Source organism: Zosterops lateralis, assembly GCF_965231275.1.
Source record: "Zosterops lateralis genome assembly, chromosome: 7".
NCBI lineage: Eukaryota > Metazoa > Chordata > Aves > Passeriformes > Zosteropidae > Zosterops > Zosterops lateralis.
Genome location: NC_139767.1, coordinates 10,822,384 through 10,846,810, shown reverse-complemented (window position 1 = coordinate 10,846,810; position 24,427 = coordinate 10,822,384). Strand labels below are relative to the sequence as shown.

The following is a 24,427-nucleotide window of genomic DNA, read 5'->3' as shown; positions in this document are numbered from 1 at the left end:
CCAACCTTACAGTAGCTGAAGCAGTATGTACAGCCTGTGATACGCAGACTGGAGTAAAACCTTCTTCATGACATTTTGTTGTATGGGAAAGCTTGAGTTTTTGGAAGACGCTCCGATAACACAATATGGAAAGCATGCTATCTTAGCATTTCCTACGCCGACTTGGAATGCCTTCTGTTTGGAGAAGATCCACTGGCAAGTGAGGGAAGGTCTGAACAGTCAATTTAGATTTTCTTTTAAATGTATTCTGTATGCATATATTGTGGTTATTTTGAGATTTTTGCCTTCTGGAATGATTACTGTCTGATACCAGATAGAAAAGTCATTATGCATAAAACATAGGTGTACAATGAGTTCAGTAGCTATGGGGAGCTGTGGATGGAACCAATTAAGTTTCATTAAGAGGTGCAGACCTTATTTGTCTTTAAAACCCTATTCCACACCTGTGGAGCTGTTACCACTAAATTAAAATCAGTTGTGGAGGCTGCTTTCTTTTTATGAAGCATGCTTTTTGCTGAGGACACCCTAAAAACAGAGCAATGTGTAGTTGCTGACCCTGGATCAAATGCATGATCTAGCTGTGTCTTACACCCTTCTGCAGTTATATCCTTCCATGTCCAGCTCAGCTAGGCTTTGGAGGGAAGGTGGGAGTCCCAACCTCTTTGACCAACATCAGTCCTCTCTGGGGTGTACCCTGAAAGTCTGCAGCACAACTTGTCCAGAAGGGCAGTGCAGGGTCTTCCATCTCTGTTTGAGCATGCAGGGCTACTCTTGCCCTGTGGTACAACTATGTTGTGCCATGGGAGCATCTGTGTGTCTCTTTCAAAGAGCTTACAACTCACAGGGGAATGCGAGTGGGATGTTATCAGAATATGTAAAAGTGCTTTGTGCATTATATCTATATTAAATGCCTTCGAGATGACTGTGAGTGGCAGGAGGATTGATGTGGTTGACTGGAACGGTTGGCTGGCCAGTCTGTGTTGGTGGAGAAGAGGAAAGGCTATGCAGGAGGAATGGCAGCACTTGTATTGTTCAGCGTGGCACAACAGAAAGGACACAGATGGCTGTAAGGGAGGTGCCAAAGTGACTGGATAACCCCACTCATCTACAGCATTAATGGAAACAGCCTTGGGGCAGGAAAGTGGAAGCTCAGCTTAAGGGTATATCATTGTACCTTGTACTGCCTGTATAGGGCAAAGACAAAATAATAATACTTCCTTCTTATCCCTCTCTGTAGGAAAACAACAGGGAGGGCATAGTTACTAAACTTGGCGGACAGCCCCATGTACCCACAGCCTCTGCTTGTTGCCATTGCTGCCCCACTCCGAGCATGGCACAGCTTCAGGATGGAGCATGACCTGCTTCTGGGGAAGACAGGGAACTCCTCTGGCTCCTTGCCTCCTTCCTGTTCTAAATGGAACTTGGGTGATGTGTCTGGGTCCAGAAGGGCCAGCACGTTTTATTTAAAACCTGGCCCAGTAAGCCCTTAAGATGCTGAGCTGTAGCTCCAGCAGCCTGAACCAGTTCTCTGCACATCTGGGCAGCAAGTCAAAAATGTGTGATGCTCAGCTCTGCCATGGCTTTGTGGAGCCCTTAGCCTGTGTGGGAAGAGGAGGCAGTGAGCTGCTGGTGCAGCCTCCTTTCCTGCTATCTGGAAGCACTGCTGGCATTTGCCTTCAGTTACTGTTGTGCAGTGACTGCTCCTCATCCCTAGTCAAAAGCCATTTGCTTACTGCTAATACCTGTGTGGAGTTGTGCCAAGCTGCCCTCTCAGTGCTGGGGAGTGCCTGTCACAGGTAGGGAGGGTGTCAGGGCCCATTACTGAGCTCTCAGTTCACACCTGGCTGTTCATCAGCAGCGTTAACTGAAATTTGAAGCTACAGGCTAGCATGGACAGCAGTTTTTCCCTCCTTTCCTCTGCTCCTGGAGCATGCAGCTGTGCAGTTGCCAAAGTCATAGCTGAAGTCTTCTTAGCCCTGAGCTCTCAGGGATGTTGTGCAGTATTAAAGCCAGTGACCTCTGTGCTGCCTGTAAGCAGCTAGAGAAAGGCAATCCAAAAAGAGCACAAACAGAAGGGTGGGAAAAGAGCCTCTTGATTACTCGGTTTTTAAGAGGGGAAAAATGCTGCAAGAGCAGCAGAACTTAGGAATCTGGTTTTCTCACTGATGGTCTCTCCCATGGCTTGATTATCTTGTGCTCATCCTGATTAAACTTTTTCTGGTGGCTGGAGTATAGTATTGCTTTCCCATGCAGGATTTGTGATATCTAATAGCATGGGTAATTTTACATTGCAGTCTTATTCTTCAGAAGGGAGAGCAGTTCATATGTCTCTACAAATTTTCTTGAGAATCCTAGGAATTTGGTACATCTGAGATTCCTCAGTGGCATTAATTTTGACTGAAATCATCCATCAGAGCATAGTAGTACCAGAAAGGACAGGAAAGTAAATAGTGTAGCTGAATATATCTTGCCTCCATAACAAATCATACCATGAAAAAAATCTAAGTATTTTAACATGTTATTGAATATCAGGGTTATGTCTTCTCCCACATCCCCAGCTGAAGGTTCACATGGTGCTTTCGGCACACTTGTTCTCTTATTAAGTTCTGATATTGCAAACAGTTAGGGGATTTTGCCTCAACAAATGGCCTGGAAGCTGCAGAGCTCTTTCAAGGCTTTTCAGTCAGGCACACAGGTACTGCTGGGTAGCCAGGGTATTAGGCTGGTTCATGGTGGAGGGGAATAGCCTGCATTCCTGAACCTGGATGAGGCTTCCCAAAGTGCTACTGTTGGTGGCTGAAAGTGTTTAAACACCATTTCCATGGGCAGAGGGATCTGCTGGCCCATTTCAGGTGAAGGGTGCAAACAGGATGCCCTGCTCTGAGGTGACACTGTGTCACTGTCCCCCATATGGGTGGCAAGGGCAGAGTTCCATCCATACTAGATGGTGCCAGGCAGGATGGTGTCCCAGTTTTGGCACAAGCACATGACAACTATGTTCATGCCAGGAAGGAAAAGATTTTTTCAGGACCTGTGGCCTTTGGTGTGAACTGACATAGAAAATGAAGTGCCCGTGGGAGGCATTGAGTCCTAGCTTTGGGGAGGAAGCAACTCAAAGTTTAGCAAAACACTCCTCATCTCAGAAAAATGCTTTGCTTCAAAACTCACCGGAGGATCCAAGCACTCTGACAGGCTTTTAGTGCTGTCCCAGCTGAATCTGCAGGATCTAAGATGAGGCCCATGGCAGAGGCTGTGCCGATCGGCGCGGGCATGGCCAAACGCTGCTGGCAGCCACTCCCCTGCTCAGCGCTCGGCGCCGGCGCCAGCCAGAAACAAACAGGCAAAGTGCCGCGCCAAGGAGAGGGGAAACATCTTACTCCTTATTTAATCAATAGCAACAGACATATTAACAGCCTCATGTCAACATGTGCAGTTATTGGTAACCCACCAGTAAACATGCTCGCCAGGCCAAATCTGGAGGTGCCCTGCAGAGGCAAGGAGGCAGGGTGTGTTTGGGAGCGCACCGTTTCCTTGGGAGCTGCGGATGGGCTGGGTGCAGGTGCTGCAGGCACAAAGCTGTGGAGCAGAGTGCTGGCACTGCAAGGGCATCACCGCTCCATCGGTGGCACATGTCACATGCAAAGCCATCTCCTCTGCCAGATGGGCCTGCAGCAACCACTACATCTGCTCTGGGCCCTACATGTGTTTACCCCTGTGCAAGATTTGTACACAGGCCTAGAGCTTCATCTTCGGTGGCTGCCTGTGACTGGAAATGCTGCAGATTTGTGTTGCGCATGTCATGGGCTAGAAGAAAAAGTGGTGTCCAATAAGTAGAAAACCGAGGTCTGGCCTACAGCAGAATGATGGGGGCCTTGGTGCTTGGACTCTGCAGGCTCTGGTGGTGACAGGATAGCTTGCCACAGGGATGGTGACAGACAATGGTTCACAGCCTGCTATGCATGGATGGGGATGGGAAGCAGCACTCCTGGAGTGGTCCAGGGAGGACCTGCAGAAAGACTGATGATGGGTGAGCCAGAGCATAGCTGGGGCTTCAGGTTCTCTCTCATCCGTGCAGGAGGTGGGAGTGGCAGCATGGTGCTGTTGTAATGCATTGGTTTAAGAATAAACTAAGCCTCCGTCCTCCTTATCCATGTGAATGCAGAAAGCATCCTGTCTCAGGCTTCTCATTTCTTCCCTGGAGCAAATAAGTTTCATGAGTCCTACTGCGCGATGAGGGTATGTCCATAAAGAGAGGTAAAAGATCATCTCTGCTTTAATTTGAGGAATATAAGTTTTTCTCTAATGGCAAAAGCCCCCCCTGCTCCCCAGGTGAATTTGCTATCAAATACGAATGTGTGCAGACAAGGCTGCACAGACCCTTTGGGTGGTGGGTTGGTGGGGGAGATACTACCTCTCTGCTCCTGGGGCCAAGGGGCAGTGTGGCTGCCCTGTGTGGGGAGCACTAAAGTTCGGGTGTGGGCTGCTTTCCTGAGCCCCAGTCTGGATGTCAGCTCAGACCATCCGCTCCCTGCAATATTTACAAATATATCTGCCTCTGAAATCTGCCCAAGTTTATCAATGAGACAGGAATAACATTACAGGGCTGTGCACACACATGTTATACATTCCCCCAGCAATAATTCCTTCCTCCAGTTATGCTATGTATTTAGTCCATTCCTCCAGTATGATAATCATCAACATGCCTTAAAAAAAAAAAAAAAAAAAAAAAAAAAAAGCTAACAAGATCAAAACAAAACATAGAAGCTGGCTGGCCAGATAGCAGGAAGAGAGTGCTGCAGGCCCTGAGGCTGGGACTTGATGGTCCTGGCAGTCTGTGCCCTCTCTCAGGACAGCAGAGCCGCTGCCTGTTGTGAGAGCAGCAATGCTGTGGTGAGGAGGGTCATAGCAGCCAGCCCCACTCACTGCCTGCCGGGCAAACAGAGGGGGCTGGCAGGGGCAGAGGGGAAAGGAAGGATAAAACATAACAGAAGTAATAGAAAGCAGCTTGACAATCTTTTCTCTATTTATGTATCAACCCACAGAGGCAGGGGGAAGCCGTGTGCTGCATTCAGCTGTTGTTAGCTGCCTTCCCTGCGCTGAGGGTGAGGGAACTTCCATGAGACCGCAGTTGGACCCGTGGGCCAGCTCTGAGTCCCTTGAAAGAGAGGTGTGCTGTTCTTTCCCAAAGCAGATGCTTTGTTCTTGAGCTCAAAACCTGCTTTCCCACAGTTTGCACGTGAAGCAGTAAGTGGTGCAAGGCTGTTAGCTGTGTCACAGGGTTTTGTTTGTTTTTAAAATTGATTTGAAGGCTCCATATCTGCTGATGTTCAGCTAATAATGAAATGTTCTCAGATTTTCTGTGGCCAATCTCTTCTCTTTGGCTAGTCTTCAGTGGAAAGCTGCCTCTCAACCTGGCCCCAGCACAAAGCAATTGCTGTTCTTTTCCTTTCATTCCAATTGCTGGGGCACGAGCACTCTGTAGCCACTAACTGCTCTTGAGCCAGCAAGATTGCAGGTGACTGTCTGTTCTCTCTCTCTTCCCCTTACTATCATCAGATGATGCCATGTTTGGCCCCAGATATTTCTTCTGGTCATTCCTGTGGTACCCTGGCCTGCAGTATTGCTAGGAGTGCTTTGGGCACCATCTTCCAAGGCTTTTCTTGTCAAGGACTGATGGGAAGTGTCTTTTGAGGGAGAGAAGATGAAGAGGAGTTGCCTATGTCTGTTTCCTGTCTATGGGGCACCCAGGATTGTGAGCCTGGCAGGAATCTTTAACCCAGCAGGTCTGGGTAGGAATTAGCACTTGGAGATGTATTTCTCCCGCCTGCATCATGCTCCCTTGCTTTGTGGGGGCTGTTAGCTTTCCTGGTGAAGCACATGCTCAAGTGTCTCACTGACAGCATGCTCCTTCCAGCCTGAACGTGTTACCTACTTATTAGTAAGCACAATAAACAGTGGAATGCATCAAAGATGGTCTTTACCACAAAGACTTGTGTGGATTCCCAGGTTGCCCAGCTTCCTTCCAGCTGCCCCATGTTTCCCATGGCCTCCCTGCACAGGGACACCTCACTCTGCAACTGTGACTGACTGAGCTGTGAGGCCTTGGGGGATCCAAGCAGCAGCTACAGGTGTCCAGGGAACCTGGTGGCAAGAGGATCAGTGTGGCTGGGAATCCCCATCAGTGCCACCTCCCAGCTTGTCACCAAGCTGTGTCAGCTCCGATGCTTGCAACCTCTGCTCTGGTGGCAGGTGTCGCACTCCCCCCACTGCCAGAGGGAGGGCTGCTGGGTTTGGGAAAAATCCCAGCCCTCCCAGGATACGCTAGTGCTGAATACTTGCTTAGACTTTTGTTTTCTCCCTAAAGGCAAGAGACACACGTTTGGGAAAGGCAAGCAACTTTTTTGCTTCTAACTCTTCCCAGTACACTTGCTTATTTTCCATTCCCCAGAACAATTTAATCCTAGCATTTCAGCCAGGCAGCAAAGCAAACTTTCCTGATGTCTGAGGGGCAGAAGCACATGAAGTGGGGTCGCATGAAGGTCTGGGGACCTTCAAGCCACAGTGGAGGCTTGAGTTTAGTGCTTGAAGTGCAAATAGTTGGTTGGGAGCACGTGTGGAAGCACTGCTGTGTGCAGCACTCTGTCTGCATTCGTCTTTCAGGCAACAAGCGGCAGCACGTTATCGGGTGTGTGAATACATATTTACTACGGTAGGCCCAGAAGGGCTTTTCAACAACTTTCCCTGCATGTGTTGCTAACAAGTCACTCTACAGATTTACCAAGTGAGCAGAATCGCAAATGTTTCTCTTTACAATGAGAAGTAATCAGAGGAGGTCTAAATGGCAAACAGTGATCCAATATATACATTTGTCACAGATATAACGTGAAGTCAGCTCAGCCTCTTTGATGTCACATAAACATGTCATTTTGAAGCGACTCAGTTTCGCTGGCATTTCATCAGCCAGTGCACAACAAACAGCGCCAATTACGCTCCTTCACTGTTTATCATTTGCCTCCTTTAAAATGCCCATCCACTACCAGCAGAGTGGTTTGCAGTGTTTAGTCTCTGGTGGGAATGGTATTCCTCAGCCCTGAGGCAGATTCTCTCTTCTGCTGCTTAATCTAGTGGTTTAATTACTGTGTGGGTTCAAAAAAACCCCAAAACCTACCCTAAAATGCCCTGTATGTCAAACCTTTGTAATATTTAGCCTCTGAAAAAAGAGATGCTGTGGAAAGATGTGTTAGGAGTAAGATTTCTGTTTGAGGAGAAAGGGAAAGGCACATCTCCTTGAGCATCCCTGCTATTTGTCTGGTTTCCTTTTCCCAAAGAGGAAGTCAGGACCCAGGGGATTGCCATCATGGCACAGGCACAGTGACCAAAGCATGTCCCACTGGCTCAGCTGCATTGAGTCCCACTGCAACCAGGAGAGTGCATGGAGAACCAGTCTGAATTCCCAACAAGGTGACCTAATCCCCGCACTCGTGCTCTAATGTGCATAGCCAGTTAATGGAAGAAGGATGCAGTGCAATCCCTTGTGTGTTGGCAAATGCATCATTTGTAACGTACGTCAGCCTCCACACGTACATGTGTGCATGACGTCGTCATCAGATCCTGCACGGATGTTCTTTCAAAGAGGTTGGGAAATGGGATTTTACAAATGTGGTGCTTGAAGCACTAATGCTAGCAGCTGCTGAACTCACCGAAAAGAATACAGTTTTTCTGTTTGCTTCCCTGCTAGCAGTTAAAAAGTAATGAATCCTTTTATGCTTTCTTTACATAATAAGCTCCAGCCAGAAAACTGGATGTTTCCTCGTCAATAAAATAAAAAAGAAATTCCCAATATTAAAGGAACAAAGATGAAATTGGGCAAGTCTGATGTTATTGTGGTTAACAGTCAATCAGAAAAACCAGAGTTTTGTTCTGCTGACTTAAAAAAGCATTAAGCTGTAAATATCTTACTCTGTTCTATTTTAGTGTTGGGGTTTCTTTCCTTTAAATTTAATCCATGACAAAATTCCCTCCCAAAGTTTTGGTGTTAGTTTTCTTCCCCTTCTTCTTTCCTCAAAACATCAAGTAATTTACATATAAGGGCCTTGTCTTCCTAAAATCTACAAAGTTTAGTGGAAGCAGTTATTTTTCACGTGCTAAAGTAATTCTGGGACTGCTGCATGGTTAAAATGGGATTTCATCCCTCATGAAAACCCAGTCAAAGAATAGGAGCACAATGTCTGAGGTTTGTGCTTGTGTGGGCAGAGCAGGGAGTGAGGTGGCTTCAGAAAGGATGATGTGGCTGCAACTTTCCTGGACAGCTTGAAGTACAGCCACTGGTGATGGGACAAATACCTCTGAGAGTGATTGAGATACCTGAGCCAACATTAAAAGTGGACGCCCTCTCCTTACTCATTATCGGAATGTTTTTGATGAAGTTTTTGTACATATCTGAAGATATTCTATGACAAATGCTTTTCCTGGGTGGGAAAGCCCAGCAACCCTTTCCTGACACACAGGAACCCAGCTCCCAAACAATTTTACTTCTGGGGGGATAGGTCCAGGCACACAAGCTGAAGCCAAGGGCTGCAAATCCAGCTCAGGAGGGGTAACATGTTGGAAGAATACCATACCTGAATAATTCTGAGCAGTTTATAGATGAGCAAAGTTGGACCCTCACATGAACTTGAGTTAGCAGGCAGATCACATTGGTCATAAATATAGCTGTGCTGTAAAGTGTGTGCACACAAATCCTCTCTATATATTTTAAGTGCACTGACAAAGACTTTGGTTGCAGTATTTAGAGGAGAAAACTGTTTTCTTTCCCCTGAGCCCAAACTGTTCCCAATGAATAATTTGTCCAGTTCTAATGTATAATTAACATCCGAAGGTGGAGGCTGCTGTCGCCTATAAACATTACCATATTTCCATATTCCTACTCTGCAAGTTATCAGTTTTAAAAAGGAAACCGCACATGGATGCACAGGGGAGTGAAGCCGGCCCTGTGACCTGGCAGCAGCGAGTGCTATTGGTGGCAGTGTGGTCACCAGAGCCCCTCGCCCTATGCCCCTTTGCATTCCCCAGCCTGCCCTTTCCCCCCAACAACCCCCTTCCTAAGCCTTTGCATGCCTTCCTTGAAGGCTTATTTAAAGGCTCATACCAAGCCGTAGGTGGCCACAGTGGGACTGACACGAAAGCAGCTGCTGGTCCCTCTCTGCCTGTGAATGGGGGCTGATTACTGCCTGCTGAAAACTTCTCAAGGATCCCTCCACAGAAACTATGGATGGGTTTTGGATCATCTGCAGAAACTTGATTTATTTGGAGTTTGCTTGTCAGTTTAGCTCTCGTTAATCTACTTCATTGAACAGATCCTAGGGACTCTTTTCCTGGTTTTTTGGGCTTTTACCATCTGCTAGCATTAATCACTTGATGCCAAACAGTGCCTATCATTCAAGAACATGCCCGTTGCAGAGGCCTCAGCCTTCTCTGGGGTGAGACCAGAGCGGGGGTGTGTGGTGCTCCTGGCAGGGACAACAGCTGCCCACTGACATGGCTGTATTGCTGCCTGTACAGCTGTAACCAGAGGGGAGATGGGAATCAGTGCTCCTGAGAGCAGAGCCCTGTGCTCCACACATCAGCCTGGTGCAACACTATTCTACACCAGGGGAGTAAATTAATAGCACAGCACTGGTGGTCGAGCCATCCCAGCACAACCAGCAGATGGGTTGTTATGAAGGAATTTACCTGTACCACCCCAGGCCCCTGTGCTGCTATCAGAGAAGAGGCTTTTGTTGCCTGTCATCTTCTGAGTTGGTTGAAGGAGGCAAGCGCTAGCATCCTCCCCAGCAAGGCTGCAGCCCCAAGCCTTCACACGTCTCTGCATGTGTGTGGGATGGAGGGGCCCACCAGTGGCTCCAGCCTGCGTGTGCCCAAACTGGGCCTCGCCTCCGTCCTGGAGCTCTGCGGAGGCTCTTGCTCAGCACAGTTGAGGGCTGTGGGGTCTCTGTGCTGTGTTGCAATAACTCTCTTTGCAGTGTGCAGTGCATGGGAGCATATGGCTCTGTCTGGTTTGTTTGTTTGTTTTAGGGTTTTTTTGTTTCTTTCTATTTTGGTTTACTGTCACAAATAATTTAATTATCCCATGACTTGCCATTTCAGTTATGCATTGTCTCTGTTCCTGTTTGACTTGGGGGCAGCTGTTGAGCTCTCCAGATTTAGGGCTCAAATCTGCTCATCATTATGTGTGAACACAACACAGCCCATCTTGTAAAACTGGCAACTCTGCACAAGGTAGGCATGTGTGAGAGCTGATGTGCTGGGATGCAGCTCACATCCCCCACCAGGAGCTGGGACCAACCCTTGGCCCCCAGGAGTGCCCTGTGGGACCCAGAGAAGCCTGAGCACACAGTGGGTGTTTCTTAGCAGCTGGCAAATGGTGACCCACCTGAATCACTCATAGATTGTGAGGTAGGCTAAAAGTCAGCTCAGAAATATTTGTTGTTGCAGTCAACAAAGCCATGAATCTTTCTTAGTTTGACCTTTTTTTTTTTTTTTGTCCAGAGTCTCAAGTTTAGAGTCCTTCCTGTTCTCTAAATTTCTCCTCTTAGCTCTGATACCAAGTAGTTTAAAACCTTTATGCCACCTGTATGACTGGAGACATCAATGAATGAGAGACAGAGATCAAGGAGTTCCCTGAATTCGGCAGGCTGGAGCTTGAAGAAAAATGCCTTTCAATAAAATGCCCAAAGATGGCTGTAATTAGCAGTGTTGATGAGTGACAAATTAGGTGTGGCAGCCCTTGCTCAAAAAATGGAATCAACTTGTGTGTTGTCCATCACTTTTTATCGAACTATTTGTGTTTATATTTATATCTATGAATCCCAAAAAGTAGCTGTAAATTCTCAGCTGGAGATGGATGACTGGTGCCTCCAAGCATGTGCCCAGAGGAGAACATTTGTTTGGCTTTTACCTATGCTTTTCTCCCGTGTGGTGGATTTAGGAGTCATGTCCTGTGGGAAGATAGGGAAACAAACAATTCAGCAGTATCTCACTGGAGCTCTGCAGACATTTATAAGACATACAGCTGTTTCTCTTTTTAATTTGGAGGAATACAGGCCTCACAAACAGGGTGGTTGGTTGTTCCTACAAATAAAAGCCCACAGCTTAAAGGCAAAATATTTTGAAGACAATGTACAATAAGAGCCTTTTTTTTTTAGCCATGTAAAAGCTGTTTTATGAAATTAAGCTGGAAATATCATAAGTGGGAAATGACCACAGAATAAATAGAACCTTTTAGAAAGACAGCAAACATATGTTATTTATTTTCCTAGTAAATGGAAGTGGCAGATCCAATCAGCAAGAAACATCAGATAGTTATGACCATTTTAATCACATAAAAAGTTCATAAGTTTTGTTTGTGGTACATTTAACATTTTCAGTTTAGTGAAAGGAGGGGAAGCAAATAACTGATGTTTACCAGCAAACAAGAGATAAGATGAGACTGATTCTTCTTATATTGCCAGAAAGGGGACAAGAGGTAGAACAGTGAAGTGTCTGTGCCATTACCTTTTGCACTCCATGTACTCATCTGGAAAGCATTATGACCCATTGCATCAGAAATATTTTAAAACTATCAAACTGTTCCAAAGCATGCACTGTACCCCATGAAGAGAGACAGCCTTCATGCCTGCCATTTCAGGGGGCTTGTCATCATGCCAAGGAAACCAATTTTACATAGGTCCATCTCTGCTTATATTTGCTTGAAGGCTTTAAAGTCACATTCAAAAATGTTAATGCTAGATGATAATTTTAGAGATGGGACAAAGCAAGGGTTATAAAATAGGCAGCTGAGATTAAATCCCTACATAATGACAAGATGCTGATATGCCATCAGTAGCTGCAAGAGGAAAGTGGAAGGAGGGACAAGGAAATGTGGCGTGTCTTGGCTCTGGGGTGTGTGTGTATCAATGCTGACCAAAGCCAACATAGTGTTTGTGCAACTTTCCCTGTATTTTGGAAGCCGTGCATTTCAAGTTGAAACCTGGCTCGTGGATTTGTGCATTATAAAAGAAATACTCGTAAACAGATGTGTTGCGAGCTTGATCTTCCAAGTGTCCTTGTAGCTGCAGTGTGTCACAGTGTCAGCCCCAGCACATTGTCCTCTTTCAGTGTGAGTTACAGAAGTTACAAAATATTCTGATTGGAAGGGACCCATGTGGACCATTGAGGACCATTTCATTCTTAAATGAATGGCCCATGCAGGAATTGAGTAGTCTGGAAGAGCTGTATGTGTGGTCTGGAAGAGCTGTACAACTTCAACTGCTCAGCGAGAAAGGTTGATTTTCCTCTTGGCAAGTGTTCTATTACAGCAAGAGGGAAAGGCTTGTATTTGAGGGACACAGAAGGAAAATATACAAGCAATATAAATACAAGGGAGTATTAACTGTATGTGGAATGGACTGATTTATTAAAGGAGACTGTGTGCTTTTGCAGATACCACATGTGGTGTTTTCTTTAGAGACAGCAGTAGATATGAAGTAATCTCATATCCTTGGGATATCAGCTCTATTGACTTCTACAGAGAAGTGAATCCAAAGAGGATAGAAGGCAAAAGCTCAGGGAAGTTCATCAGGGACAAGAAAAATGAGTTAGCAGTAGGACAGCAGAAAGAAATAAACCCCCAGAAAGATTTAGGTGGAAACATGCTGAGAGTCAAGGAGCAGTGACATTCCTTGAGCACCTTAAGTATTAATGCAGGCAGGCAGCACAACCATTGCCTCCCTGCTCATCTCTACCTCCCTTGCTTTCCACTGAAGAACAAAAACTTTTTAGATCTGGTCTAAGAGTTCAGGGATTAACCTGCAATATGGGGCTTGATGAGACCTGGAATATAACTGCCTGGGGTGCACCAAGATCCCACTTTAGTGGGATTGTCCTTGGTGGGAAACCATAGACAGTTAAACACAGACACAGTCTCCTCTGGCCCCTTGGCAGGTTCAGTTCTGGGTATATCAGAGATTTGAGGGTTTCTGGGCTCCCCAGAGGTTACGCTTCCTCACTGGCAAAAAGAAAGCCTGATGAAATTCTTCTGTTGGAGAAAGCCTTGTATTGCCTAAGAAATGGGGCAGGTGTGTTGCTGTATTTGTATGGAGCAAATGCAGGTAACAGCTAAGTGACCTCCAGAGCTGAATAGCTTGGCTTTGCAGCAGTGGGAGAAGCCTGGGAAAGCATGAACAGCTGAGAGAAACCAACTCTACACAGGGTTTGGGGAGTAAGAGCACAACATGTCACTGTTGGGCTCACTGCCAGACACAAGTCTCTTCAATATCCTTCAAAGCACAAGGTCTGATGGGGGCCTTACAGATAGCTCCTTTCCCAAAGGCTGGATTTGGGGTCAGCCTTTCTTGGAGGCTCATGAATGCCACTGCTTTGTCAGGGGCCTAAAATCAACACCCCAGGATGGGATGGAGAGAGGATAAAGCAAGATATTGGTATGTTAAAGAAAATATGTTTCCACTTTGTTGGAACACGGAAACACCAAAAACAGAGGCACATCTTGGCTGCTCCAGCAAGAGCAGCCACAGCATCAGTGCTCAGTACAGGGCAGCTGACTCTGGCAGAACCTCTGTCATGCACGTGCTCCACCTCTATATGTAGACACACATAGTTAGCTTAAAATAAACAATGCCACACAGCTGCTGAGTCAGAGACTTGGCCCTGCCTGGGAGCCCACAGCTTGGCATCACCTCTGTTCCCTCGGAGGATTTCCAGCATAATTTAGCCTTGAGCTTGATTAAGACCTTGGTTTGCAGCAGCCAAATAAAGGCTTATAATAATCAGGAAGATAAAAACAAGTCATAATGCTGTGTAGGAGAAAAGCAAAGCCCAAGTGTCGCGTGGCAGGAGGAACGGCCACTGTCATGTAGCGGTGCAGCCTCACATGTGGTGCTGCGGTGGATCCTGGGCACGATGCTGCTGCTGCTTCCAGCATACAACAACAAAGTCATGCAACAGATGGTGCCCTTTTCCTCTGACCCCTGATGTTTTCTAGAAAAAAAAGAGCATCCATGACACAACAAACATTAAATTAGTTCAACACAGCACCACACCAGTGAGCAACTTCAAGATAGGTTCCATTGCCTGCCAGCTACGTTGTGCCACCCTAGCTGGGGATTGAAGGCCCTCTGGTATGTGGAGACAGCCCTCAGAGTATGTTTTTTGTGCTGACTTTTGGGCAGGAAAATGGCAAGCTCAAGCCCTTGGAGAGATGAAAAACTAGCTCTTGCTGAGCCACTCTCAGCCAATGTTTCTGCACCAAAGTATGAGTGACACTGCTGGGTTCAGACACAATAGTGGAAAGGTGCAAGTGTGCACTCACGAATAGGGGAAGAGCCCTTCACTGCAGTTTGGAAACCAGCACTGGACTTGACAGTGCAGAGTAATGTCTCTTCTGCATTCAGGATTCTCTCTCTCTCCATTTGCCCCAAACACGCACAACTGGGTAATTAAAGTCACTAAAATCTTCTAATGCATGAAGGTAGTCTGCATTTTGTCAGGAGAAAAAAAAAGCCAGCACTGGCTGCTATGTAATGCTATGGACAATAGCTGGAAGAAGCCTAGCTCTTTTCTCCCTTGGAAACAGATCTCCCTTGCTAAAATTGACTTAGGCTGTTGCACTCTTCCTACAGGGTTAAACAGACAATTTTTAGAAAAAAAAAGATTATAATCCAGTACATTATGCTAATTCATCTTAGGGGTCGTTTACCCCTGCAACTGCTGCTCTGTGCCAGGAACATTTTTGGGCTGTTGTGGCCTTGTGGTTGGTGGCAGGTCAGGAGCTGTGCCACAGGCTGTCCTTGTGAGAAAAGAGTGGGATCCTTCACTGCCAAGCTGAGCTGGGACTGGGTATGGCATCCATGGCAGCAATGGTGTCTTGTAAAAGGAAAACCTAATACATGCCCTGGGTGGAAGGGTCCAGCACAGGACTGGTTGCCAGCTGTGGGGAGCAGGAGGGCTAATGGCAACTCTCCACCATGTGGGAGTGATTAAGGAAAGAATTGTGCTGGATAGATCCCAGATGAGTTAACTTAATAAAGTTGTGGTCTAATTAAACCACATCCCTTGCATCTTATCTGTCTTCCTGCATGTCCAGAGCAGTGCCCAAAGACTGTGTTGCAACCAAGCATTCACCTTGTGCTGCAGCCCAATAACCACTACCTGTACCCAGTCACTGGGCAGTGCTAATGGAATTGCAGGGGGATATAATCTGATTTCAGGTTCTCGCTACCTGGAGTCGTTGCACACTGGTCAAGTGCTCGAGGGTTATCCCTTCTTATAAAGAGGGAGGCAGATGCATGGAACTCTTTCAAACATGGCTATTTCTATTAAGTTTATCTAATTAACCTTGAGCAGTATAGAGGTCTGAGACCCAGGAACAAAACTCATCATGTAAAAGGCACATGAAGTCTTCAGTAATGAAGTAAAATGCCTGTGAGTTTAAAGGCTCTCTCCTGCTCACCCAGCACTTCAGGAGGTTTATTACTGCCTCAGTGGCCAGGCTGGAGATGTCACCTGGAGGTGACAAATCTGTGTCTGGTGCCAGTTAAACAGAGGAGGTAGCGTTAGGGGGGACTTGGCAGACTGTTTTTGCAAGTAGAGCCTCACATCTGCACCTATGGACAACTCAGTAAATGCAAAAGCTGCCAGTGTGGTGTGCTGTGAGTAGATGTGCATTTTATTGCAGTTCTGTAAAAGCCAGAACCAGAGGGTGTCTGGGACTGCTGAAGCAGCCCTGTGGGCTTTCCTCAGCTGCACCAGAGTGGGTCCAGGGCAGGACCTGACAGGGCCCTCGGGTGGCCGTGTCAGAAGCAGCATCCTTGGCATGTCCATTGATGTCTCCGTCTGCTGGCACTAGGAAGGGCTGCCCACAAGCTGCTCCCCAGCATGGAGCTGACACTGGACAGCCTGAGGGCTGCCACTATACTGATGTCAAATAGAAAGGAAAAAGCCTTTTGTCCTACTTTTATTTAGGGAAACTAACTAATGGTGATCTGTAAAATGCCATTGCTCACCCATGTAGAAATCCTCTTGAGGGATTTACAAGTCTTACTGACTTGTAAGAAGATAAATAAAAGCTTATTTTGAGTGGGAGTGTAGGGGGTGCCTGCAGCCAGGCCCAGACAGGCTGGTTATTTCTCACTTGGCACGATGATCATGGCTGCATTTCTGACTTCTAGCTCACACACAGCCAGAAAGCTGATCCCCAAAATTGTGTGCCATTGAATGACTTGGAAGGAAACAAACCACACGAGTGAGTCCTAATAGGAAGGTTTATATCTGGTCTATGTCTTGCTGCAGAAATAAACAGCCCTTAACTAAGAAATCTTTGTGGGCAGGACTATAATGGATGAAGGAGAGATGCCTGTATCATTTTGCTCAGTTGGTCATTACATGAAATTATAACTATTATCAATAAGCCTTAATGTCATTATTTCACTATACTTGCTAAATGCAGGCACGCACTCAAATAAACATTCTCTGTTAGAAATATTGCAGCCTATTAGCCAACTCAAGTGGCTGCAGTCCGGCAGTCTGCTGCTCACCTGATTGGGGGATACACTGTGCTGCTCCCACAGCAGCACCAGGGCCCCCCACATCTCCTTCCCCACACCCCGAGGGCTCTGGGCAGGCTTCAGCAGGATGTGGGCACCAGCCACCTTGTTGTAATGTTTTGCTGACTCTGAAAGTCCTTCTTCAAAGAAAAAGAAATTTCAGCGCTTGTGTAGCCATATCAGCATCTGCAGTCTGTGTAGTAAATCTTGTTCCATGTTTCAGGATATTTATTTTCAAAGAGAGAATTAATAATAATCGTTTCCTCCCTAATGAAGATAAGTGTCACAGGAGACTCAAGCTATAGTGTATTTCATGTATATGGTCTCAAATTCTTCTGTATCTCTCTGCAATTTATTTTCACTCAATTAATTTTATTTTATGATAAAGTAAATGGCCCACAGTGCTGATGGGCATTAGCTGTGGAGCTATCACATTATAATACAATCAGGTTAACTCCTAGCACTATGAGTTAACACTCCCATCTGCCACACATGTCCAAAAAATTATTATCTTTCTGGAAAAGCACATCTCCAAGTCTGCTGATAACCTACAGCTGGTTACTGTCACAGGCTGAAGTGGTGTGCGCCCCAGAGGGAGCTGCAGTGCAGGACCTATGTTGCCTCTGAGAAGCACCAGAGCAGGTTAAATGTGTTTTATGTGTTTGTTATTATTTATAGGATTTTTTTAATTGTACTGTTCTCAGTGTGTTAAACCTCTCTGGATTTTAAGCAGCAATGGGAAAAGTTGAGTTTCAAAATATTGCAAACTTTGAAAAAGAAAGTTGATATTTTCTGAAGTTGCTCTGAAAGATTGTTACAAACATTTCTAGAAGGGTAATCCACTGCACTTGATAGAGGACAACATAACCTAATTCCTTTGCCCTAAGTTCTGTGTCATATATTCACAGTCAGTAAAAAACACATTTTTGTTCAGGAGGTCACAGGTGCCTGCCTGCAGCCAGGATGCATTTCCCAGCCTCTCTCCTGGTGTCTCCGTTACATCAGTGCCTTGGGGCACTGCCTCTCAGCAAGGTGCAGTTGGATGTGTGTGCAGAGGGCTCCCAGCATCCACTGGAAACTGGAGAGGTATGCTCCTGCAATGCTGATGCTGTCCTCTCACTGTGCTCTGTAGACTAAGGATGAGTCAAACCACAGCTGAGACCTGTCCTATCATTACCATCATGCTGGTATTTGTTTAGGAAAGACTATTATATTCTTCTTTGATGGCTTCAGTTTGAGGTAAATGACCTTTTACTCAGAAAAAGGCCGAGTTCAAAGCCACATGTAAGGTTCAGAGCAAAGCTTAATGGTCATGTTTGAAATTTGCCCCAAGCAGGGGTTTGTTGTGGAAATGCTGCTGCAGCCTTTGCTGGAGCAGGAGCCTGCTCTGCCACTGAGTGTCCCTTTCTTGTTGGGGCTGCCAGGTGGCATAGGGACACGCCCCCCAAATGAAGGCACCCCACATTTGATAGGGGCCAGGTGGACTTTGCCCTGCAGCTCCTTGCTCCCACCTCTGCTGGTGCCATTTGGGCACTCACAGGGACAGCACGGGCAGGACTGTTTGGAGGCAGTGGTGCTTCAGGCAGATCCGTGGCTGGGGAGACATGGTCTGCTTTGATGTTGCAAGTACTGAGCATGTCAAGTACTCCAGAGTGACTACACTGGGTTGAACACAAGTTTTTGCTAACTGGTGAGATTGTTTTCTCACCCCAAATGTACCTGAAGACTTTCCTTGCAGTCAGTACAACTGTAAACTTTTTTTTTAAACTTGGCTCTACTGCCCCCAGCTCTGAGAGGTGATACTTGAGGGAATAACTCTACTGATAGTGATAAAAATGCTTTAGCCAATAATAACATACTCCCAGAGCCTGTGCAACTGATTGTCCCTCCCAAAGGAAATCCTTGCAGCCTGAAGCAGTGTGCTGTGTAGAGAATGCACAATCTGCTGATTAAAAAAAAAAAAAAAAAAAAAAAAAAAAGAATAATTAAAAATCTTCCCAAATTTTAAATATTAAATCAACAGCAAAGTTTGTGTTTCTTTGGTTTGGCCTACTCAGAACCTGACTTGAAGTAGCCCCTCCTGGGTTGCAGGGAGCATGAGCCTGGGGCTGGCTTGCCCTGGCTAAGGCTGGTTTTAGCCCAAGGGAGAGATCTGCTTGATCTGCAGTGCCAGGACAGCATCCCACCTTCCCTCAGCATCCATGCCTGCAGCACTGGGACACCATGGCTGCCCTGGGGAGACACAGACCAGCAGGAACCCATGCAGGGAGCTTCAGGCAGCAAAATGGCAGTTTAATGGCTTAAGTGCAAACAACTAAAAACCCTTTCTGAACAAGCACCCAATAAATTGTATTATTACATCCTGTGAACAGCTCCAAAATCCCTAACTTGAGGATATCAGCAGCTCCTCAGTGAAACTAAGCTAATAAACAAGTAGATAATTAACAAAGACAAACATGAATCTTGGTACCAGTGACTTCATATTAAGAAAACTTCTGGTTTTAATATTTGGCATGTATGCATGAAATAATTTATTGCTGTTTCAAAGCAATTTCAACTGTTAAACATTCATTGGTTTGCTGAAGGAAATAGTAAAAAAAATTCTTTCATGTGAACATTAGTTCTTAATTTTAACATTTCCTTATTTTCTATAATGGGATTTGATGTGGCAATAAGCTTTAGGAACAGATCTAAGTGGAAAAATATTGCTAGCAGGTGAAGGCTTTCTTACCAGATCCCTGGACTGACTGTCTGCAGAGCAGGACAGTTTCATCAGCAAGCAGACTCTGAAGCATAGTGCTTGGGTGTTAGAGAGGATCACCTCCCTCCCATGCTTCCCTGAGGAGCAGCCTCAGGGATGGCTAAATACATCTACAGAGGCACACACAGCACATCCCTGTGCTGCTATTGCTTCAGTATTGATTTACTGAAGGTGCATGTAAATAATGCATCAACTTATGACCATGTGAGCAGCTGGGGGACCCTTGTACGGAAAAGTGCCATTCCATTGTCACTGTGGGTCTGCCAACCCCTGGCAGCCCAAGCCTGGCCACAGGCCCACCAGTGAGCCCTGGTTCACTGTCAGAGCTGCAAGAAATCTCTGCTCTGCTCAGAGCTGCTGCTAGTGCTAACTTTAAGTTTGTCAAAAAACTGAGTTGTACATAGAAATCAGGCGTTTTTCCACACACACAAATTCTGTGCCCTGTTTATATCTGGTTTATGTTTGTGCATTGATTGAAGAAAGAAGACTTTTTGCTTGACAGCACTGTGCAGCTGAGAGATAATATACAGAAACATCTCCACAATAATTCCAATCTATTTTTATTTTTCCAGCTGTCCTGGATAGTGTCATGGAATGGTACACCTTTAACTCTGAAAAACAAAAAAACCCACACAGGAAGGACCCATCATCTGCCCGGTGCCAAGTGCCAGAGTGACCTTGTGCTGCCCCTGCTCAGCACAAGTGTTATAGCCCTGTGATCTGCCATGTGGCAGAGAGGTGGCTGCAATGGTGTTAGAGGAGCTTTGGCTGAAAGAAAAATCATTTGATTCTGAAATAATTTCTAACAGTTAATGCAATGAGAGCTGCAACCAGAACAGGGTGTGCTGTGCTCTCAATTTGCCTTGCCAAGTCCCCCTGCTTGCTCAGTGCAAGCCCATGGCTGCCATCCCTTTGCAGTCCAGGCACCCTACATGCAACAAGCATGGCACAAGCTCCCTGCCTCCCTCCCTGCTCTGTGTGCCTGCCTTAGAAATGTTTTGTTTAACAGAGGCATGGAAAAGTGATGATATGGTTTTATTTCCCAATCTTATTTTACTGTTAGCACTCTGAGATATAGAGAGCTATGGAGAGAAAGAAAAGCTTTGGCATAGTTTTGGATAGGAAATTTAGAATATTCTTTGCAGTAAATTTAATCCCCTACATTTTTCCCAGTTTGGTTTTCACTATTATTAGACACAAAAATTAGTAAAGCTGAGGTAAGAATTAAAGTTTGCAATTAAATTTTCTCTCCCTCCCATGGTTAGCATGAATTTGATGTCAATTTACAAGGAAGACTCCTTTCTGCAGCAATTAGCCTTCAAAGAAGTAGGCAGTAATAGAAATCACTGGCTAAATTAAAAAGACTGGCAAATCATGGTTATTTAGAGTTAAGGGGTACTTTCTGCTTGGCGCGGGGCCGCTGTCAGACTGTATTGCTCTCTGCCAGTGCCTGTGTGCCCCCTGATGCCCTGCTGAACATTACCCCAACACCTGAGTGAACCCCTGCACACAGAAGGGAGCAGCAGGCGAGCCCTGTGCGTTGATCCAGCAGCCTTTGTGTTGAAGTTGGAGGTGCTCTTGCTCCACTTGCCGCTACTCTTCCCCCGCGCCGCAAAACCGGGGAGGTGGGAGCTGCTCGCCTGCGCGGCGGCTGCCCTACATAGAGCGACATCCCAGGCTTGCATCTCATTTCAGTGCAAAAGTCAATCTGAATGACTCATGCCAAATCTTCTTATCCTGTCTCTGCGACTGTCAGCGTAGCAGAACTCCAATATGACTATACTTATTGGAAGGATTATTTTTAAGTACCAAGCATATATTTATATGTGCGTCGATACTTCATCATTTTCAGCTGAATTGATCTACTGGAGCAGAATAGTCCCTCTTTATAATAATCTCCAACATGTTAACTCATTCATCTGGGTAAGCCAACAAGTTCAAGTGAGGCCTCCAATATGTTAATTATTCATGCATGAATCTTTTATTTCATCTAGCCTCATCCGCCCCAGACTGCCTTTTCTAGGAAAGCGCTCTGTTGAAAAGAAAGCAACAAATACTGTACGGTGATTTGATGGGGGGAAAAAATCATCTACATATTCCAAATTATAAATTGTCTAGTCTCAGCCTTTTTTCTCTACTGCCATCTATTGTGCAGCAAAAAATGCATAGCTCAGTGGCATAAAATCGTGAGTTCTGGTTTAAATGAGAAGGTTTGGTGGTGGCTTCTGGGTGCTTGCAATTGCTTTAGCTTTATAAGAGAAACTATTAAGTTAATAAGGAAAAGTAAAACTGACCAGGAAGCAATAATTAGGAGGCCTTAGGAGCACCTAAGAATATAGATAGGATCTGGTGTTAGAAAGTACAAAACGGGCTGCCGGGCCTTTTCTTGTAAAAATTCCCCATAAAGGGGAAGCAGACCCTGCTCCTTGGACAGTTGGCACCTGGATGTCCCAGCATGGGGCCACCCCATGCGTGGCCTTGGGCAGGGTAGACACAGGCTCCTGTCCTACTGTTCAGGACTTGTCCTCACCCCAGGGGAGCCAGGCAGGGGGCCCTTGTCTGTGTTTCTGCTCCCCCTATCCCCTGCACAGCTGCAGCCCCTCCAAAGGGCAACTGCTGTCAGTACCTGTGCAACAGCAGGAGCTGACCAGAGTGGAAATGGAAATTTTCTCCTCTGCTCCTTCCCTCTTAGGGGCTGCCTCCTCTCTCCAGAGTGTCACTGCATTTGTGCAGAATGGGTTGTGTCACCCGTGCAGAGAGCTAAAAGACACTGCTGCTGTCTGTAGTGACAGTAGCTGGGCAAAAATGCCTTCAGAAAGGTGTGTGCTGTGGGCCAAGTGTTTTTCCTTGTGGGATTGGTTCAGGTGTATCACAGGTGTTTTGTCTCTTGCTCATACTAATTTTACACTAACCCTACTCACTGGGTTACTCCTGGTTTACCTAATGTGATGGGAGAACTCATGGCCAAAACCAACCTCAGAAAGCCTGAGTTTTCAAAAATATCATCTAGCTTCAAAACTAGGACCGTGTGAGTTTCCCTCAGGATCTTACTCCCAGCCCTGGTGGCCAAAGACTGGGACCCATCACGGCAGAATGCAGCAGGCAGCCCTTCCCCTCTGTCCTTGCTCTGCTGATGGGATGTTGTGCATGTGGCCTCCAGTGCTGCGGGTCACTGGTGACCGCTGGTCCTTAGGGATGCCTTGTCCATGTAGGCAAAGACAGACCTATCAGTAAAGGGAGGATTAGTGCTACTGGAATCTCAGGGTGGGCCCCTCACTGGGGCATGGGAAATGCATGGCAGATGCACCAGCTGCTGCCTGTCCCGCTGTAGGGGCAAGGTCACATCCCGGCTACTGATTTGAATACACCTGCATGGCATCAAAAACAGTAAATCCACAAAATAGAGAGAATTCAGCAACAAAATCAAGTGCAGTATCATGGTAGCATTGATGTATGCTTAAAAAGAGAAAATATTTTTAGATTATTTTCAGAATATTTTCAGGTGAAAAAAAGGTTAAAATAATGAAAATTAGGATCAAGTAATGGCAAGTATACAAAAATTAACAACCTCCCCTAAATACAACCTGCATGAAAGACAGCTGAAAGCCAGTTACTGGTGGCGTACATATGACAGAGTATTAAATTGGTTTTGAACACATGAATGGTGTAATGCACTGTGGCCCCAGGGCAGAAAAGAATACAGCCACCACAGCAAGTACAGTTTCCTCCACCAAGGGCCATGGCAGTACCTGTTTTACAACTTCACAAATACTAAAAAGTCATCCATCTATATCTAAAGCAAAATGACATTACATATTTTCTCAGATTTATTAGTAAACGACTAAGTAGTAACATTAAGCTTTTAGAAAAAGATTAACGACACCGGAGCAGTAACCTGTCATCTTAATTTAAGGGAAAGTCGCTGAGAATGCTCACTCTTTGTGAGGGAACACGCAAAATCCTTTGCCTAATGGATGTGGAAATGGTATTAGATCCCTCTCGCATCAGGACATTAAGAGCACGTTATTGGTTCTTTATTTCCTTGTTTTTAAGTTTGGAGCTGGTTTTGCTTGGGGTTCGTTCGCTGCTGTGGCCGCTCCCCTGGCCCCTCCCGCCATCCCGGCCGGAGCCCCGCTCCCGCTCCCGCTCCCGCTCCTCCCCGCCCTGTGCCCGCTCCCGCCGCCCGTGCCCGCCCCTCTCCTCCCCGCCCTGTGCCCGCCGGGCCCGGGTGTCAGCGCTGAGGGCACGGGGAGATGTCTCTGTACCCGCCCCCGCTCAGCCTGGCAGCATTCTTCCGAGGCTTAGGCCATCGTGTTTGGACTTCAGGCTGATTTCTCTGTTATCAAAGGCTGTTTTGGTGATGCTGTGAGAACCCAAACCTTTCAAAGAGGTTAAAAGCAGAGATAGGAGCAAATGCCTGTATTTGCTGACATGTAACAAACATGATTTTTTTCCTCTTAGGCTGTGAGGGGCAATATCAACACATATTTTTGTCTTCATTTGCTTCTCTCAAGCATCATAAATGGCAGCAGCTTCAGTCTAGGAGCAGACACTGATCTCTTCCTCTGGTTACCAGTGACAGGACATGAGGGAATGTCCTGAAGTTCTGTCAGGGGAAGTTTAGTTTGGATGTTAGAAAAACGTTCTTCACCCAGAGGCTCCCCAGGGAAGTGGTCACAGCACCAAGCCTGACCGAACCCAGGAAATGTTTGGAAAATGTTATCAGGCACACGGTGTGACTCTTGGGGGTGGTGCTGGGCAGGGCCAGCAGTTGGAGTGATGATCCTTGAGAGCTGCTTTTAACTCAGCTCATTCTGTGATTCTGTGAAAAGTGGTCCTGGTTCCTGCTGTCTGGAATAGAGCTGCCCAGCAGAACCCCACAAACCCACTTTTCATAGAAAGCTCATGATTTGCCAAGGCCAATAGATCTCCATAGCATGTGGGTTGTACTGTACCTGTTATGGCAAACCTGCCAAGCTCTGCTCAGTGTTGGTAAACTCTGGAGACAGGGTATCTGTAGACTTGTCCTTGCTGGAATTGTTCCACAAAGCCACCCAGGAGCCCCAAA

The 24,427-nt window shown here is 46.2% G+C and overlaps 1 protein-coding gene across 1 annotated transcript in view; it reads right to left on the bottom strand.

Moving 5' to 3' along the window:
• LOC310911761 (uncharacterized protein) overlaps positions 1-24,427 on the bottom strand; it is a gene marked incomplete at its 3' end in the record, with an annotated part of 100,366 nt that overhangs the window by 32,268 nt on the left and 43,671 nt on the right. Inside the window, exon 5 of the mRNA XM_083865683.1 lies at positions 16,590-16,738. Coding sequence (XP_083721809.1) covers positions 16,590-16,738 — 149 coding nt within the window. The remainder of the gene's footprint in view (positions 1-16,589; positions 16,739-24,427) is intronic.